The sequence below is a fragment of the Dama dama genome, chromosome 15 (assembly GCF_033118175.1).
Source record: "Dama dama isolate Ldn47 chromosome 15, ASM3311817v1, whole genome shotgun sequence".
NCBI lineage: Eukaryota > Metazoa > Chordata > Mammalia > Artiodactyla > Cervidae > Dama > Dama dama.
This window is the reverse complement of record NC_083695.1, coordinates 64,562,366-64,581,618: the sequence shown is the minus strand read 5'-3', so window position 1 is coordinate 64,581,618 and position 19,253 is coordinate 64,562,366. Positions and strand designations below refer to the sequence as shown.

Sequence of the window (19,253 nt, the reverse complement as noted above, 5' to 3'; positions counted from 1 at the left end):
ACAAATCCCACCACAGGGAAAAGTGGCCTGCTCAATGTCACACGCAGCCTCCCAGCGCCCTCTTCCCAGGGTAGACCATGCCTGTGGTTCCATTACGGCTTTAACTCTGGCCTTTTATGTCTGAGAGGCAGCTGTACTGTGGAACATTTGTGATTAGGACCGTGAGTGGATAATTGAAAAATAAACTTCCTGCAAGGCTAGGCCGTAGGTTATAGAAATGAAAATCAAGGACTGGCCTGGTTGATGGAGGTGAGGTGAGATGAGATCAGGTGAGTACCTGCTGGAGGTCACTCCTATGGGATAAATCAGGGACTCTGTTGATTTTGGAATGAACCCTGGGAGGGGGCAGGCCTGTGGTCAGGATAGGCAGGAGAGTTGTCGGGAGCTGGGCAGGGAGTGGATGTCCCCCAGCTGTGGCAGCCTCCCTGGGCCTCCTGCTCTCTGGGCGGTGGGAAACAGTCCTGGGGAGGGTGTGGTTGGGGACAGAAAGCAACATCAGAGTTGAAGGGGTCTCCCTCTGACTGGCTGGACTTCTGCCTGGCTCACAGACTCCCTATCTCTGTAGGCTCCAAGCCAAGGGCCACTTAACATCCCCAGAATCCTCCCTTGAGACTCCCTGGATTTCAGGGGGACCACTGGGGAGAGGGTTGTGAAGGACCCTCTGGCTAGCCTCTTCTGCTCTATGTCCCCTCCATTCACCCCCAGCAGACTGCCCAGTCCAGACCGGCCAGCAGCTCCTCTGGGAACAGAGCTCTTAACCGCTGACCATGAGATCAGCTCCCACCTTGCATCCCAGTTCTAGAAATAGGTCCCGTATGAGGCAGTGAACCGGGCTCCAGGTTCAGAGCCGAGACGTCTGCGTTCCCCCTTTCTCACAGTTGTAAGCTAACAGACTGGTCGTGAACTCCCCTGAGCCTGGCTTTCCCCGTGAAATGGAGCTGATGGTCTGTGCCCTGCCTTCTCAGGACTTGGGCGAGGAGTGTTCATTCACTCACTGGTTCCATATTTGTGACTGCAGAAGGTCCTAGCACTGAAGGTCCTTGCCCTCAGCAGGGTGCTGGGGTGGGGAAGAATGTGTGGTGGAGGGGATGCAAACTGTGAAGTGCTGCACCCAGTGAGGGACTCCTGTGCCCGGCTCCACCTTGGGTGTTCTAATAGTGCTGGAGCTCCATTCCCTGTGTCTGGGCCTTCCTCTCCCCCCTGCCCAGGCTCAGAGTTCCTGCAGCCTTATCTCCTATCTCACTCTTGTTGACGGTCCACATGACTGGCCATCACTTTGGCCAGGCCCTCTCACCTGGACCCTTCTGCTCTTGCCCTGACAGTGCCTCACTGTTTCTCCCCTGAGGGTCTTTGCACACGCTGACTCTTTGACCAGCATGCCCTTTTCCCCTTGTTATCCACTTGCCAGATTTCTGCCTACATGTCACCCTCCTATTCAAGTGTCACCCCTTCTGTGAGGCCTGTCACAGACTCAGCCCACCCCCGAGGCTGAGTTCGTCCCTCCTCCTCTCCACACTGCCATCCCTGCCTGAGCAGCAGGGCTCACTTCATGGCAAAGATGGGAGTTAGAACTGAGATGTGGCCTGGAGCATGTTGCCTAATCTCTCTCAGCCGACTTTCCTCATCTGGAGAAAGAGCACGGTGATGCTGATGGCGCCGAGTTGCGGTTGTGAGGGTTAGAAGAGTGTGGAGAGCTGGGTATGTGGCTGGTGCTGAGGAAGTATCAGTCCTGAGGCTGTCTCGGCAGTCCAGTGGTTATGCCTCCACACTTTCACTGCCGGGAGTGCAGGTTCAATCCCTGGTCAGGGAATTAAGATCCTATATGCCACGCAGCAAGGCCAAAACAAAAAAAAGTTGTCAGTCCCTTTCTTTTCTCTTGGTCCAGAGAGAACAATTGGAACACTAGGTTTGGAAGAAACAGACCTTGAGCTCTCTGTCACAGGAGGAGGGGTTTGAGGAGAGGCCACTCAGGCATCACATGGTGGGTTGGACCCAGTAGCCCCTTCTGGTCCTAGGATGATTGCTAAGCAGTGCAGCAGTCTCCACAGGTGTTCCTTAGGATGGAAGATTCGGTGAGAAGGAATTCCAGGGCAACCACATTGGCAAATGTTACATTCTCTTTCCCTTGGAGAGTTGTGATAATTTTGGGGAGCTTGCTCCTTGGAAGAAAAGCTATGACAAACCTAGACAGTGTATTAAAAAGGAGAGACATTACTTTTCCAACAAAGGTCTAGTATAGTGCTGCACCCAGTATAGTCAAACAAAGGTATAGTCAAAGCTATGGTTTTTCCAGTAGTCATGTATAGATGTGAGCGTTGGACTGTAAAGAAGGCTGAGCACTGCAGAATTGATGCTTTCAAACTGTGGTATTGGAGAAGACTCTTGAGAGTCCCTTGGACTGCAAGGTTAAACGAGTCAGTTCTAAAGGAAATCAACCTTGAATATTCATTGGAAGGACTGATGCTGAAGCTGAAGCTCCAATACTTTAGCCACCTGATGTGAAGAACTGGCTCATTAGAAAAGACCCTGATGCTGGGAAAGACTGAAAGCAGGAGGAGAAGAGGACGACAGAGGATGAGATGGTTGGATGACATCCCCGACTCAATAGACATGAGTTTGAGCAAGCTCCAGGAGATGGTGAAGGACAGAGAAGCCTGGTGTGCTGCAGTCCATGGGGTAGCAAAGAGTCACACATGACCTAGAGACTAAACAACAAAAACAGAAGGCTCTGAGAAGTACTGCAGTAAAGAAAGTAGTTCATCTTATTTGTTTTTCTTTATTTTCTTTATTGAGGTATAATTGATTTACAGTATTATGTTTCAGGTGTACAACATAGTGATTCACAATTTTTAAAGATTATACTCCATTTGTAGATATAAAATTTGACTGTATTCCCTGTGCTGTACAATATATCCTTGTAGCTTATTTATTTTATACATTGTAGTTTGTACCTGTTAATTCCCTACACCTATCTTGCCTTCCCCCATTCTCTCTTTCCACTGGTAACCACCAGTTTGTTCTCTATGTCTGTCTTTTTCTGTTTTGCTATATCTACAAATTAAGAAAGCAGTTTAAATAGTGTTGCCGAAATTTGGCCAGTGCTGGCTTAAATCTTGGGGATGAATTTTGGGTGAAGTAGAAAGAAATAATTTGAAATTTCATGGCGGTTCAGTGGTTAGGATTTAGTGCTTTCACTGCCAGGGATCTGGGTGTGATTCCTGATCAGAGAACTAAGATCCTGCAAGCCATGCAGTGTGGCCAAAAAACATAAAAGAACCTATCTATGAAACAGAAACAGAATCAGGGACGTAGAGAATAGACTGGTGGTTGTCAAGGAGGAAGGGGGTGGGAGAGGATTGGATGCAAACTGGTATATATAGAGTGGATAAACAATAAGGTCCTACTGTATAGTGCAGGGAACTATATTCAATTTCCTGTGATAAACCATAATGGAAAAGCAGTAATTAACACAAAATTGCAATTTCACAATACTTCAATAAAAATAAATTTTAAAAAGTTTTATTGTTTTGCCAGGCAAAGGCGGCCATACCTGGCTAATACCTTCAAGACTGTGTGTCTCACCCTGGAGGGGTAGTGAGGAGTCTCAGTGTTTAAGGAGCGGGCCTGATCAGCTCATGAACATTCTTCTGATTGGTTGGTGGTGATGTAATTGGGAGTCAGCATCATCAACCTTCTGGTTCCAACTGGTCTGGGGTCTACGTGCTTGTGGGCAGCATACAGTGAACATCTTCCTCCTGGTGGGGGTGTCAGTATCTGCAAAACAACTCAAAGGACATGGTTCAGAATATTATCTATAGTCCTTGAGGAAGAACTAAAGGTCTTTGACTTTGTTTAATGGCTAAAGATTATTTTGTCTTGCTTGACTGTTTTCCTTTCTTTCTGTCTTTTCTCACATCTCTGATGAAATTTATACTTTGACTAAAGTTTTTCTACAGACAAAAGGCAGGTGGAAGACATGGGTGGGGGTCTATTCTGAGAAAGCCTTGTAGGGTCTGCTTGTTTACAATAGTATTTCTTATTAACATCTTAGAATGTGAAACTTTGGGAGATGTTGACTTGGTAGAGGGGGCTGTGATTTGGGAATCAGGGAGGCATTTTTTACTTAAAACACCCATGAAGCCTCATCCTGCCTACATGACCTTGGCCAATTCCTACCTCCTCTCTGGGCCTTCCTTTGAAGTTAATGTATAGGAGGCACTTATCCTGATCCCTGGGACAGAGTTCTATGTGCTTCAGTCAAAATGCTGTGCTTTGGGGACCCTGAGATGGGACCTTCTGTGATGGGACTTTCCCTGCAAGGGTTAGGTCATGGTCATCTTTTGCAGCCTTGAGAATCAGGCTCATGGAATCAGATGGGGAACATGACATAACTGTAGAAACTGAGAGACTTTACAGTTATTTATTACCTAGACAGCATATTAAAAAGCAGAGACATTACTTTGCCAACAAGGGTCCATCTAGTTAAGGCTATGGTTTTTCCAGTAGTCATGTATGGATGTGAGAGCTGGACTATAAAGAAAGCTGAGTGCCGAAGAATTGATGCTTTTGAACTGTGGTGTTGGAGAAGACTCTTGAGAGTCCCTTGAACTGCAAGGAGATCCAACCAGTCCATCCTAAAGGAAATCAGTCCTGAATGTTCATTGGAAGGACTGATGCTGAAGCTGAAACTCCAATACTTTGGCCACCTGATGCGAAGAGCTGACTCATTTAAAAAGACCCTAATGCTGGGAAAGATTGAAGGCGGGAGCAGAAGGGGATGACAGAGGATGAGATGGCTGGATGGCATCACTGACTCAATGGACATGAGTTTGAGTAAACTCCGGGAGTTGGTGATGGACGGGGAGGCCTGGGTGCTGCAGTCCATGGGGTCGCAGAGTCAGACACGACTGAGCAATTGAAATGAACTGACTGATTGTTATTACAGAAGTATGCTGAAGCTGGCTCTTACCTGCTTGTGAGAGCTAAATGTAGACGTATCCTCATCTCCATGTTCTGTGACCATGAAGTCAGCCACGGTGGGCGTATTTATACCAGAGAAATAAGACTTTCCTCTTCCCTAGCCAATTGTTAAATATCAGCACTTCCTTGATTATACATCATTAGAAAGTATTTCTTTAAAATGCCTCCTTTTTTATTTTCAATTTTATTATATAATAACTTTTAATTTTTATTTGACTACTTTCAAGGTTTCTATTTTTGATTTCTGAAAAGCAGTTTTCCTGTTGTATGTCATAATTTATTCCTGATAGTCAGTGTCCAGAGCTTCATAACCAAATACCACCACGAGGTGATAACTCCCTGAATTGCAGGTTGGAGGTCCATTGGGGTTAGCCTGGACTGGAAAAGATGGCATTTTCTTTTTTTAAAAAATTAATTTATTTATTTAATTGGAGGCTAATTACTTTAAATATTGTAGTGGTTTTTGCCGTACATTCACATGAATCAGCCACGGGTGTACATGTGTTCCCCATCCTGAACCCCCCTCCCTCCTCCCTCCCCATCCCATCCCTCAGGGTCATCCCAGTGCACCAGCCCTGAGCACCCTGTCTCATGTTCTAACCTGGACTGGTGATCTGTTTCACATATGGTAATATACATGTTTCAATGCTGTTCTCTCAAATCATCCCACCGTCACCTTCTCCCACAGAGTCCAAAAGTCTGTTCTTTATCTCTGTGTCTCTTTTGCTGTCTCACATATAGGGTCGTCGTTACCAGCTTTCTAAATTCCGTATATATGCATTAATATACTGTATTGGTGTTTTTCTTTCTGACTTACTTCACTCCATATAATAGGCTCCAGTTTCATCCACCTCATTAGAACTGATTCAAATGCATTCCTCTTAATAGCTGAGTAATATTCCATTGTGTATATGTACCACAGCTTTCTTATCCATTCGTTTGCCGATGGACATCTAGGTTGCTTCCATGTCCTAGCTATTGTAAACAGTACTGCGATGAACATTTGGGTACACGTGTCTCTTCCAATTCTGGTTTCCTCGGTGTGTATGCCCAGCAGTGGGATTGCTGGGCCATATGGCAGTTCTATTTCCAGTTTTTTAAGGAATCTCCACACTGTTCTCCATGGTGGTTGTACTAGTTTGCATTCCCACCAACAGTGTAAGAGTGTTCCCTTTTCTCCGCACCCTGTCCAGCATTTATTGCTTGTAGACTTTTGGATAGCAGCCATTCCGACTGATGTGGGATGGTACCTCATTGTGGTTTTGATTTGCATTTCTCTGATAATGAGTGATGTTGAGCATCTTTTCATGTGTTTGTTAGCCAAAAAGATAGCGTTTTCACTGGTGTACATTTTAGATCTTTCCTATGGCCTATACACCCATGTTACACATTTCTGTGAAGAATTACTCTGCTTGACCTTTTCCTTACAGCCATGACAGGCTCAGAGGTGTAGAGGAGAGCCCGCGGCCCCAGAGGCATGGTTGCTGGATGCAAAGCCTCTGGAGCCTTGAGTCAGTGCTTCTCAGACTTCACTGTGCACACGCTCCACCTGGGGATCCTGTTAGCATACAGCTTCTGATTCAGCAGCTTTGGGACAGGCCCTGGGAGTGGGTGTTTCTGTCAAGTTTCAAGATGAGGTCAATGCTGCCCGTCTAGCGTGTGTGTGCTCAGTCGCTTGTGTCCAACTCTTTGTGACTCCTTGGACTGTAGCCTGCCAGGCTCCTCTGACGGTGGGGATTCTCCAGGCAAGAATACTGGAGTGGGTTGCCAGTAGCCAGGGGTCGGTGGTGGAAGAAGAAAGTTACCCAAGTGGTAGGAATCCTTCCTTCAAGAGTCTTCTCTTAGGAGGCTGACGGGTCTTGCCTTTTGGTATTCAGTAGCTATGTGTTTTGAATGTGTTTTGAATGTGTAGACTTAGCTCATTAGATTCTAAATACTGTTCAGCTGATATGTTGATTTCAATTATTTATTTGTGATTTATTTTGGTGAGAGGTTCAAAACCAACTTGACTTTTCCTCAAAGAGCTAACCCATTGTCTCCATGTAATTCACTGATGTTGATTAATCCCCCTCTTTCCACAAATTTGTGAGACCTCTTTTGTCATATATACATTTTCTTATATAGACTAGGGATTGCTTCCAGACTATTCCATGTTTCAGGTTTGTCAAAGATTTATAGCGTATTTTCATGTTAGATGAGGCCAGTCATCCTTTGGTACTTTCCTCCTTCATTTTTATCACCTAATTATGCAGATGAACTTTAATATTCTTTTGTAAATAATAGGAAAAAATTTATTGGACTTTTGATTAAAATATGTTAAACCTACACATTATTTCAGAAACAGAGTATGTCTTCCCTTTCATGTCACTTTTTATAGGTTTTAGTAGAATTTTACAATGTCAGCATGGTACTACTTTTTTTTTTTGGCTTCACCCTTCAGCCTGTAGGATTCCCTGACCAAGGATTGAACCTGTAACCCCTGCATTGGAAGTTTGGAGTCCTAACCACACGACCATGGAAGTTCCAACATAGTACTACTATTTGTGTCAAGGTTTTTCCTAGATATATGATCCTTTTTTGCTGCTATTTTAAACAGAATTTATTATTTTATATTATTACATTGTATATTATACAATATTTTATTTTATATTATTTATATTGTATACATGGGCTTCCTTGGTGGCTTGGTGGTGAAGACACTGCCTGCAATGCAAGAGACATAGGAGATGTGGGTTCAGTCTCTGGGCTGGGAAGATTCCCTGGAGGAGGGCATGGCAACCCACTCCAGTATTCTTGACTAGAGAATCCCATGGACAGAGAAACCTGGCAGGCTACAGTCCATAGGGTCGCAAAGAGTCAGACACAACTGGAGCAACTGAACATGCATGCAGGCATGCACATATTGTATACTTATAGCGATTAGCCACATGTGGCAATTTAAATTAATTAAAATAATATAAAATACTGAGGGGTATCTGCTTAGCTCTAGCATTTCAGCCTGACATGCTGATCTCGCTGGTGAAGGCTATACTCTCAATCCTTTGGCTTTGGTTGTCAATCATCCTCTGTGGTCTGTCCTGTTGACCTCAGGCCTCTGCTGTTCCGCTGGCCTTCTTGACACCCCTGCATCCTCCCTAGGCTTGTGGGAGCACCCAGAGTCCCAGACACCAGGTGCTGGGGACCAGATTTGGAAGCACCCTTGGCCCACGTCTCTGGACATTGCCCCCCACTCCCACTGTCCTATTGCCCCTGTGTGTGGTGGATGGGCGGCTTCTTCTAGACTTGCAGCCGCCCTGGGCTATACCTTGGAGAATTGCCTAAGAGCCTTGTGTGCACAGGCTCCCTCACACCACATGGCCCATTCCTATCCTCTGACGTGGAAGGCTTCCTTCTCACCCTTCTGCTGATGGGGACTCCCCAGGTCATATCCAACTCCTTCCCTGAAATAGCCTTTGCCTTCTTCCCTCCCTGAGGCCGCAATGGCAGAATGCATGCAGGAAACAAGACTCACTATCTATTGAAAATTCACCAGTTTAATGTTTTCAGGTATGCCTGTTGTTTCAAAAGGAAGGAGACCTGGTTACTTTCCAGGCAGGTGGCTGAGGAATAATTTAGCCTGGCTTTGGGCATTGAACTTACATAAATAGAATTTGGAACACACTTTCCTTTCATTAATTTATCAATAAATATTTTGTGAGCATATTCTTGATGTCAGACATCGTTCTGGGCACTAGGGATATTTGTAGCAAAAAAAAGTAGACAAAAATCTCTACCCACATTAACAGACCTTCTAGTGGTACCCTGGGTCCTGGTTTTATGGTGGGTAGTTATTCAACATGAGTTTTGTGCATAATACTTTTTGTTCATCTTGAGAGTGGCTTGGTGACTATCTCCTATAGGGTTAAGAGCTAATGCCCTGTCTTCATTTTCTGACAAGCCTTAGTCTGTTGGATAGAGACATAGTGACCATCCCTATAGGAGAATGTGCACTTCTTTCTATTTCATATATAAAAAAAACCCTAAAGGAGGGTCAAGAAGCTCTTTCTGGGCCTCAGATTTCATCTTTGGGTGTAGAGACTCAGGCCAGAAGACAGTCTTCTGAGGTTCCTCAAGGCTTTCATTCAACATATGTTTCCTGCTCTCTGTGCTAAGGATGGACCTACAGGGCAGGCAGACAGTCCTTGCCTTCATGAAACTTCAAAGACAGAAGTTAATTAACTTCTGTTGTGATGAGACCCCTGATGGCTCAAATGGTAAAGAATCTGCCTGCCAGTGCAGAAGATGAGGTTCAATCCCTGGGTCAGGAAGATCCCCTGGAGAAGGAAATGGCAACCCACTCCAGTATTCTTGCCTGGGAAACGCCATGGACAGAGGAGCCTGGAGAGCTACTCCATGGGGTTACAAAGAGTTGGCCATGACTGAGCAACTGAACGTAATGAGACTGTAGAGGAGAAGTTCTAGTAGAATGGCCTGGCCTTAGGACTCAGAATGGCTCAGGTGTGGTAGAACATCCTGCAACTCTTCTGGAACAAAAGGACCCTCCAGTCCATTCAGGAGAGACCCGCAAGAGTTATCTTGGAAAAAAACAGGAGACAGAGGTTTTGTCTAGTTCAGAGGACAGGCTGTTTCAGAAATGGACTCTCTCTGTAACTCCATGGATGCAGCCCTCAGAGTCCCTGCAGTCAGATGGAGCCCGCCTCTGAGGATGGGAGCCTGGCTGGAGGCTCTGGTGGCATCCTTTTCTTGCAAACAGAGCCCATCCTGTGTGCTTGGCTCAGTAAATGTTTACATCCTGCCTTCCTTCCTCAGTCTGCTCTTTATCGTGCCTTTCTGCTGGAAGAGGAGCCATAAAGCCACAGTAGACTGTGTGTTGACATGAAGTTGTGACCTCTGGGGAATCCCAGAGTGACAACATCTGCCTCCAAGCTGACTCCTGAGCATTCTTATGTTCTCCTGTGGGGCATTGGTTGAGATCGCTGAAGGAACTATGTGCAGAAGAGCATGCACGTTGTTGTTGGAGTCTGGGATGATGGCTCCCCACTGTTGCCTCAGGCTTATTTTGAATATCCAAAGCCCATGTCTTCCCCCTTTGGCATTGGGATTTTCACTCTTGGCTCCCAGATGCGTGTGGACGGATTCTACTGTACTAGTTCAGATGACAGCATGATGAGAATTGTCCTGGACTGCAGCCTTGGCTCTGCGAAATGCCTAGTTCAGGGACTTTGAACAAATCACTCAGCCTCTCTCCACAACATGCTCATGTCTATGGAATGGGATCAGGGTAGGACTGGAGATGACAACCTGATTCTGGACCTCTGTTCTGGGGTACCAGTTACTCTGGTCTGAAGCCTGATGTTGGGGAGCTTTCAGAGCCTAGTGCAGTGCTGGTGAATTATTCTAGGAGAGGCATCTAGGTGACGGGCAGCAGCCTTCTTGGACTGTGTCTTTGAGGGACAAGTTCAGTCACTCAGTTGTGTTCGATTCTTTGCGACCCCATGGACTGCAGCATGCCAGGCTTCCCTGTCCATCATCAACTCCCGGAGTTTGCTCAAACTCAAGACCATTGAATCGGTGATGCCATCCAACTATCTCATCCTCTGTTGTCCCCTTCTCCTCCTGCCTTCCATCTTTCCCAGCATCAGGTCTTTTCCAATGAGTCAGTTCTTCACATCAGGTGGCCAAAGTATTAGAGTTTCAGCTTCAGCATCAGTCCTTCCAATGAATATTCAGGACTGATTTCCTTTAGGATGGACTGGTTTGATTTCCTTGAGGGACTTCCTAAAGGAGCTGCCTTTAGGATTCTGAGACAGCATCTGTTAGACAGAAGGGCAGTGTGTGAGATCAGACATGGTGTCAGGGACCCTCCAGGACCACAGGAGAGGAGGCTAGGCTGGGTGTGGGAGGGGGCTCTCTGGGTCCTGAGATGGACAGTCCAGTGGCAGACCCTGTGGTCTTCCCAGTGTGTGCTCCCAGGAGTAGGCTGGGTCAGCCCCTTCTGTGGGGCTGTGGGTAAGGGCTGCCTTGGGCTGGGTGCTAGCAGTAAGTCAATGACCCCCTTGTGGAGGTGGGAGGGGTCATGCCTGTTACAGCCTCTCTTGATCTCACTGTCCATCACCATTAATGGGAGCCATTGCTGAGGATCTTCATGTCTGAAGGTGCAGCTCAGCTGAGCATCTTATATTTACCCAGTGGTGCCTGGTGCCAGCTTTACTCACAGTATCTCACTTGATGCTCACAACAACCTTGTGGGGAAGCTATTATAATTATTTATTCTCATGTGAAAGATGAGGAAACTGAGATTCAGAGAGGTTGTTTGTTCACGGTTACACAGGCACAGCTTGGACAGTTTATCTCATTCAGTACCTCCACTCTTAGCCAGAGCATCTATATGATGACTTTTCTTAGTGTATATAAAATGAGATTTGCTATATGAAATATGTGCACAACTGGAGCCTGTCCTCAAGGCACTTGGAATCTGGTAGAATGGGAAGCTGAGGAAGGAAATGTGGGAACTGAAAAAAGCCTGGGTTTGGTTGTTCTGGCTCTGTCACTCACTGGCTGTGTGACCCCAAACAAGTCATTCTCTTCTTGGAATTTCAGTTTCTTCATCTATAAAATGGAATGAGAAAGGTCAAGAATTATTGCATATGGACAATCCAATATTAATTGTAAAGCATTATAGAAAATACTTTTCCTCCCCACCACCCCCAGCTTCACTTCCTCTACCCCCACCCTTGCATTTATGGGCTCAGTAAATATTTGTTAGGTAGATGAACAGACAAAATTTAGCTCCTGTGGTCTGGTTGATGTGGTCTGGTTGGGACTGTTTTTCCTAAAGGAATGCAGATAAAGGCAGGCATGTTTCAGGAGTGGGAGGAATACTTTCATGCAGAGATATGGCTGTTGGGAGCTGAGTGAGCTTCACAGGGCAGGGGCTTCTGGATGAAGACAGGGCAGAGTAGGAGAAAGAGAACCCAGTGAAAATTAGAGTGACACGACTCTTTACTGACTGCTCCCTGAGGGCCAGGACCTGTCATACTGAGTGTTTAAATGAACACACTTACCTCATTTAGTTCTTGCCAACTCTGCAAGGTAGGTAATTCTATTTCAAGATGAGGAAACTGAGGCTCAGTGAGTTCAAATGATTTGTTGAAGGTCACACAGCTATCAAATGGCCACAATAGGATTTGAACCCAGAATTCCTCTGGCTTAAAATTACATGTTTTTAATCAACCTACCTCCCCAGGTGAACAATACAACACAGGCAGGCTGGGAGTGCTTTCAGGAAGAATTCCTTATGTGGGAAGCAGCCTGGGACTCCTTCCCTTTGAAGTCAGGAGGACTCCTGAGTGCTGGGCACTGAAGGGCTGGAAACCAGATGGAGACCAAGGCGGGCTGAGCAAGCCTGGGAGGAGTTTCTCGGCAGCCCTCTGACTTAGGAAGCTCCCTTACCCTGACCTCAGTTACTCTCTGGTTTGCAAACTGGTGTGTGCAGGGGTACCAGAGGCTTAGCAAGGGGTGCACTGTGCAGAGAATTTAGGGGAATGAATATCCAGATTCTAAAGCTTCCACACAAGATTCTGTATTAAAACTGCTGGAGGATGCCCTGGTCATGGTGGTCCCTCCCCAGTTTTACCGAAGAGAGCATCACTTGTCACTCATCCTGGGGTACAAAACCCTCTGAGCACTAAAGGGAAAATGAGAAATGACTGGTCACAGAGCAGCCTTCTCTGATGATGAGTCAAGGTATCTAGAAAAGGAGATGGAAGCCCACTCCAGTATTCTTGCCTGGAGAGTCCCATGGACAGAGGAGCCTGGTAGGCTACCATCCAGGGGTCACAAAGAGTTGAATGTGACTAAAAACAATAAGGCATCTTAGACCTGGCATTCTCCTGTCTTTTCCTATCTGTATGAATTTCTGTTTAGGGGGATGCATGGTGCTTAGTGGAATGTTTTGAATTCAAAACAACTTAAATAGAGTTAAGTTAACGACAGTGATTCTTTTAAGTATAACTGATATGGTTGCTGGACTTTCATAAGTTCAAGATATGTGGATAAAACCCAAGATAAATATTTCCTTGTTTTCTTTCTGATGTAGCATGAGCTATTCAATAAGCATTCTTGCCTGGAGAATCCCATGGACAGAGGAGCCTGGTGGGCTACAGTTCACGGGGTCACAAAGAGTTGGACACAACTGAGTGACTTCACTTTCACTTTCAGGGAATTAGATCCCACATGCCCCAACTAAGACCTAACACAGTCAAAAAATAATAAATAAATAAAATATTTGAAAAATTATTTTGGGGATATGTGGGCACAAAAGCTTGAACATCATTGTGCTACTTCCTTGGCTTGTTGAAGTCTTCCCAGGTCCTATTAATATACTCCGTTGCCTTCTGCCCTCTTGCTTCTGTGCTCTCAGATGTGAGGAGTGCTCCTGACTACACTGTGAATGCCATCAATGACAAGGATGTTTTTCCTTTGAGGAAAAGATGGCAGTGTATTGTGGACTTGAGCTAAATCTTCAGGAAGGTGGGAGGGGCTCAGGACCCTCAGCTGGAAACCATCTTTGGCTGAGCCAACTTTGTTACACATTTCAACAAGGTGAAAATAAGTGTAAATTTCCAAATTTTAAGCAAATCAGTAGTTGTGCAAACCATCACCACAGTCCAGTTTTAGAACATTTCTACTACCTGGAAAAATTCCTTCATGGCAACTTATAGTCTGATCTCATCCACACCCCCAGCCATAAGCAATCACTATTCTTTCTAGCTCTATAAATTTGCCTTTCTAGATGCTTCATATAAATGGAATCGTATAAGATGTAGTCTTCTGCATCTGGTTTCTTTCACTTAGCATGATGTTTTTTAGAATCACGTATTGTAGCATGTGTCAAGACTTCTTTTTTTTTTAAGTTTGTTCTTTTTAATTGCTAGATAGTTTTCCATCATATAGATAGACCACATTTTGTTTATCCATTCAACAGTTGATAGACGTTTAGGTTGTGTTCAAGTTTGGGGCAATTATTAATAAGGCTTCTAGAGCCTGGCGGGGTGCAGTCCATAAGGTTGCAAAGAGTTGGGCACAACTGAGTGACTAGGCACAGCACATGAATAAGGCTGCTGTTAACATTTGAGTACAAGTCTTTATGTGGACCTATATTTTCATTTCCTTTGTGAAGATCTCTAGGAGTGAAATTGCTAGCTCTTGTGATAAATTTAACTTTGTAGGAAAATGCCAGAAACCTTCCATAGGGAGTATACCATTTTATATCCCTGCTGGCATTGAATGAGCGTTCCCAGTTCTCTGCACCATGAGCCTGAGTTTAATCACTCTTTTGTTACTCAAAGGCCTTCTCAGTTTTTCTTTTACTGTTTAGTGATAAGAATAGGCTGGCTCTTCCAACTCCTGAAGTTCCTGATTTTCCAGATTCTCTCCATTTCTTTTCATTCCCACTATGAATTGCTCGATTCTTTTTTTTTTTTTTTAATTTAACTTATTTAAACAACAACAAAATAAAAACAATAAAAATAATTTACCTATTTCTCCCACACCTACCCCACTCCCTGCCTCTGGCAACCATGTATGTATATATATACATATAAGCTTTCATGTGGAATATATATATTCTGCATGTAAAAGAGATCACGTGATCTCATGTGATGTTTGTCTTTGTCTGTCAGACTTTTTTCACTTAGCCTAATGCCCTCAACATTCATCCATGTTGTTGCAGCTGGCAAGATTTTGTTCTTTTTTCATGGCTGACACGTTGTTTCCGTATCTTGGCTATTGTAAATAATGCGGCAGTGAATGTGGAGATACAGATATTGTTTCAAATCAGTGTTTTCATTTTCTTTATATAAGTACTCAGAAGTGGAACTACTAGGTCACATAGTAGTTCTATTTTTCATTTTGAGGGGAAACCACCATATTGTTTTCCATAGTTTTTGTTGTTTAGTCACTAAGTCATGTCCAATTCTTTTGCAACCCTGTAGACTGTAGCCTGCCAGGCTCCTTTTTCAGTGGGATTTCCCAGGCAAGCATACTGGAGTGGGTTGGCATTTCTTTCTCCAGACAATCTTCCTGATCCAGGGATTGAACCTGTGTCCTCAGCATTGGATGGCGGGTTCTTTACCACTGAGCCACCAGGGAAGCCTGTTTTCCATAGGAGCTGTACCAATTTACATTCCCACCAACAGTGCACAAAGGTTTCTTTCTTTCTTTTTTAAAAATATTTATTTATTTGGCTGTGCTGGGTCTTAGTTGCAGCGTATGGGATCTAGTTCCCTGACTGGGGATCAAACCCAGGACCCCTGCACTGGGAGCTCAGAGTCTAAGCCACTGGACCACCAGGGAAGTCCCCACAAAGGTTTCTTTTTCTCCACATCTTTGCCAACACTTCCTTTTCTTGTGTTTTTGATAACAGCCATTCTAACAGACGTGAGACAATATTTCACTCTGGTTTTGCATTTTCCTGACCTAGGCCTTTAATCGTCAGTGCAGTTGGCCCCAGCCCTGTGGCTTTGATGCACAGATTTATTATCTGTTGTTCTCTCTCTACCAGTCCTATCTCTTAGGCTCAGGGAGAAATTTGATTGGATGGACTATCTTTTCCAATACCCTTTTCCAATACCCTCTGGGCCACTAGTAAATTCATTCTTTGATCTCCAGCTTAAATTGATACACTTCTATTTTCCCTTCCCAGCTGTCTTTTGGGGAGACATTGCCTTAGATGAAGAGGACCTGAAGTTATTTCACATCGACAAAGCCCATGACTGGGTCAAGCAGTCAGTGGAGGACATGGGACACAGCACAGGTAAGTACGGGGTCCCCTCCACCCCCTCCGTGGAGGGAAGGGCTGGGGACTCGGACACGGGTAGATGTTGACCACAGATCATTGGTATCTGGCCTGTTGGTCCAGGGCCCACCTGTCGGTGGAAAACCAGAGGGACCACACCTTCTCCATTGCAGGCTGGGAAGCTGAAGTTTGCCTGTCCTTCTAAGAAGGCCTCCATCTGCCTCTTTATCCAAAGGTTCAACCCTGAGCTCAGAGACTTGAACTCAACATGGGTTCTCAGGACTCTGGCCTCGGGGTCTAGCGCTTCCCAAATGGAGGGGATTCCTGGAGAGGCTCCACGAGGGCAGTGGTGCTGATGCTGGTGCTGATCAGTAGTGGGAAGATGCTTGTGGGGGGAGATGGCGAGGGAGCAGGGGTATTGTGTACTTGCTTGGCCTACAAACCAGGTGGAAATCCCCCCCGGGCCAGGAAACACTGACGAGGCGTATAACGCTCTCCCACCCTCCTTCCGTGCCTTCACCTTGGGGTAAGCAGTAATGAGACTGGTTTCCTGAGTTCTCCTCACCTCCCTGCCCACTGTACTCAGACACCTCCCCTCTGTGGAATCTCCATTCTCAGAAAGAAGCCCAGGGTGCTGCGTTGTGGGAGATGATAGGCTGTGTGGCTGACAGTGACCAAGGCTCCTGTGTGCCAGATGCTACACTTTCTGTGCTGCCTGTGACCCCTCTACCCGCCCTCCCTTCCTTTCTTTTGAGGCTTTAAAAAATTGTGGTAAGAACACTTAACGTGAGATCTATTGTCTTAACAAAATGTTAAATGTACAACACAGTACTGGAAACTGCAAGCACGATGTGATACAGCAGATCTCCAGAACATTCATCTTGCATAACTGATGATCCTGCTACTGTATTATGATACTGCATACTTCCCTCTTTAGCACCTCTCATGGGTCTAATGCAGTGCTGGTAAGAGAAAGAGGAGTAACATGTGGCCTCCGCCTTCAAGGAGAGCTTTCTTGCCAGGCAGACAGAGTTTAGACCTGGACGAGCTCACTGACATCTCAAAGTTCAGTCTTCCTGTCTCTAAAATGAGGATGAAACCGGCACACCCGTCAATGGGGGTTAGGAGTTACTCCAAAAGGACTGGGCTAACCTGGTGCCTGGCACGTGGCATGTTCTCAGGCAATGACAGAGGTAATCACTAAGGCACCCAATCCAGCGGAATGAAACTGAAGCGTAGATAGATAAACTGTAATTCCTCAGGGCAAGTGTTACAACGAATCAAGAGCAGTGGGGCCAAGAAGGTCATCATGGGGATGAACACTCTTGCCTTGTGTCTTGAAGGATGAATAGGAGTTCCTTAGGTGAAGAATCAAGAAGAGACATTTCAGCCAGAGGAGAGACTGTGTGCAGAGACAGGGAGTATAAAAGGGGCTGACTTAGGGAACAGAGGAAGTTGTGGATCACTGGATGGTGGCTCTTTGGGGAGCTATTGAAGATAGATGCACCTGGAGAAGTTGGGGTAGATGATCAAGGTGCCTGTTGACAGGGTGGGTGGGAATGTGCCCAGAGTGGAGGCAGCTCCCATGGTACCTGGTGTCTACGGCCCCAAAGAGCTGGGGCTTTCCTCTGTGGGCTGCCGGGGTCCTGCCTAATGTTTCTGAATAGAAATGTAATTCGCTCATCTGTGGCTGGGGGAGCTTGATGGAGTCCCCTCCATCACTGCTCTCCACATCCCATCTGCTGCCCTGAGCTTGCTGGGTTCCTGGCTGGATGCTTGGGCAGCCTTACCATGCTGCTCGCTGGTGGTGATGGTGGAAGAGGGGTTGTCAGGACCACCCCTTCCCCTCTCCTGATGAACTTGGTGGCATCCAAGAACATGCCCAAAGCCCCCCACCCCTGAGTGCCTTGCACAGCTCAAAGATTCAGCTAGAACTAATTTACCAGTTCTCCATTTCAGCATCTCCTGGCACCAAAGGCCCTGGGATCTGTATTCATTTGGGAGGGAAGGAGAATACATTGTATTCATATTTCTGGGTGTGTTCTGAGTTCACTCATTCACTCGCTCACTCAATTATTAATTGAAACCTCTACTGAGTGTTCATTTTGTGCCAGGTCTAGTGCCGAATCCTGAGAAGGTATAGACTGAGGTGTCTCTTAAGGGTTCACCAGCTCGTGGAGGAAATAGATGCAAAACGAATGAAGAGTTAGAGGTAGAGGTCCCAGGAAGCACAGGGGGAGTAGGGACACTGAGAAGCACTGCTCCCATTGCAGGGGGCGGGGAGTCAGAAAGGCTTCCCAGAGGAGGGGGCTCTGGGGAGGTGGATGGGATTCCCAGATAGGAGAAGGAGTTGAAGGGTTGAGAAAGACATTCCATACTGAGGGAAGGGTCATTCTTGGGGTGGAAAATGGGATGGCAACCTCTACTGAATTGGTGATAAGCTCCCTTCTTGTCCAAGGTCTGCTCCCTCTTTATGTGTGTTGGGGGGCAGTAGGACTGTGCTCAGCAGAATGGGGGGCAACTGTCATGGCTCATGGGGAACATGAGCAGCTGCAAGGACTAGGCCAAGCTCCACACAGGATGTAGGGCTGAGGGGAAGGCAAGAGGGCAAATGTTGTCAGGAGGTCAGAGGTCCTCATCGCCAGTGGCTGGGAGGAGGGAGGAATGAGCTTCTTTTGGTTGTCCGACTTTATGATTTTCACTTCTTTGGATTTGAAGGGACTTCTCCTCTATGGTTTGAAAAGTCCATTTGAATTTTAAATGGGATTTGGGAATCCAAATTATTTCTCACACTGTTATTTACATGGTGTGTAAATTACATCATAATTGAACTCCAACCAAAGGAAGCATCTCTTCATAATTCTGTCATTTCAGCTCATCATATATGCCCCCCGTCCGTGCCCCCCGCCAGATTCTTACTGGTGTCCTAGAGAAGTTGATCAGATTGTAAGTTTTGTGTGATTAATTTTTTTAAATTTTCTTCTTTGCTATGTCAGGCTTCCCTGGTAGCTTAGCTCGTAAAGAATCCACCTGCAATGCAGGAGACCCTGGTTCAATTCCTGGATTGGGAAGATCTGCTGGAGAAGGGAACGGCTACCCACTCCAGTATTCTTGGGCTTCCCTTGTGGCTCAGCTGGTAAAGAATCTGCCTGCAATATGGGAGACCTGGGTTTGATCCCTGGGTTGGGAAGATCCCCTGGAGAAGGGAATGGCTACCCACTCCAGTATTCTGGCCTGGAGAATTCCACGGACTGTATAGGCCATGGGGTTGCAAAGAGTTGGACACAACTGAGCAACTGTCACTCACTTCACTTTTGTTATATTATTTTAGTACTTAAAACTAGTGAACCTTGCTGTGGCCCGGGTTCAATCCCTGGTTAGGGAACTGAGATCCCATGAGCTGTGCAACACAAACAAAAAATGAGTGAACTTCACATAGCTCAGACATGCTGTATGATGTACTTTTCTGTGTCCA

At 45.9% G+C, this 19,253-nt stretch overlaps 1 protein-coding gene across 1 annotated transcript in view; it reads left to right on the top strand.

Annotated features, from left to right (window-relative positions):
* Positions 1 to 19,253, top strand: part of TLL2 (tolloid like 2) — a 135,713-nt gene that overhangs the window by 18,820 nt on the left and 97,640 nt on the right. Inside the window, exon 2 of the mRNA XM_061163118.1 lies at positions 15,686 to 15,796. Within this exon, the coding sequence (XP_061019101.1) occupies positions 15,686 to 15,796 (111 nt within the window). The remainder of the gene's footprint in view (positions 1 to 15,685; positions 15,797 to 19,253) is intronic.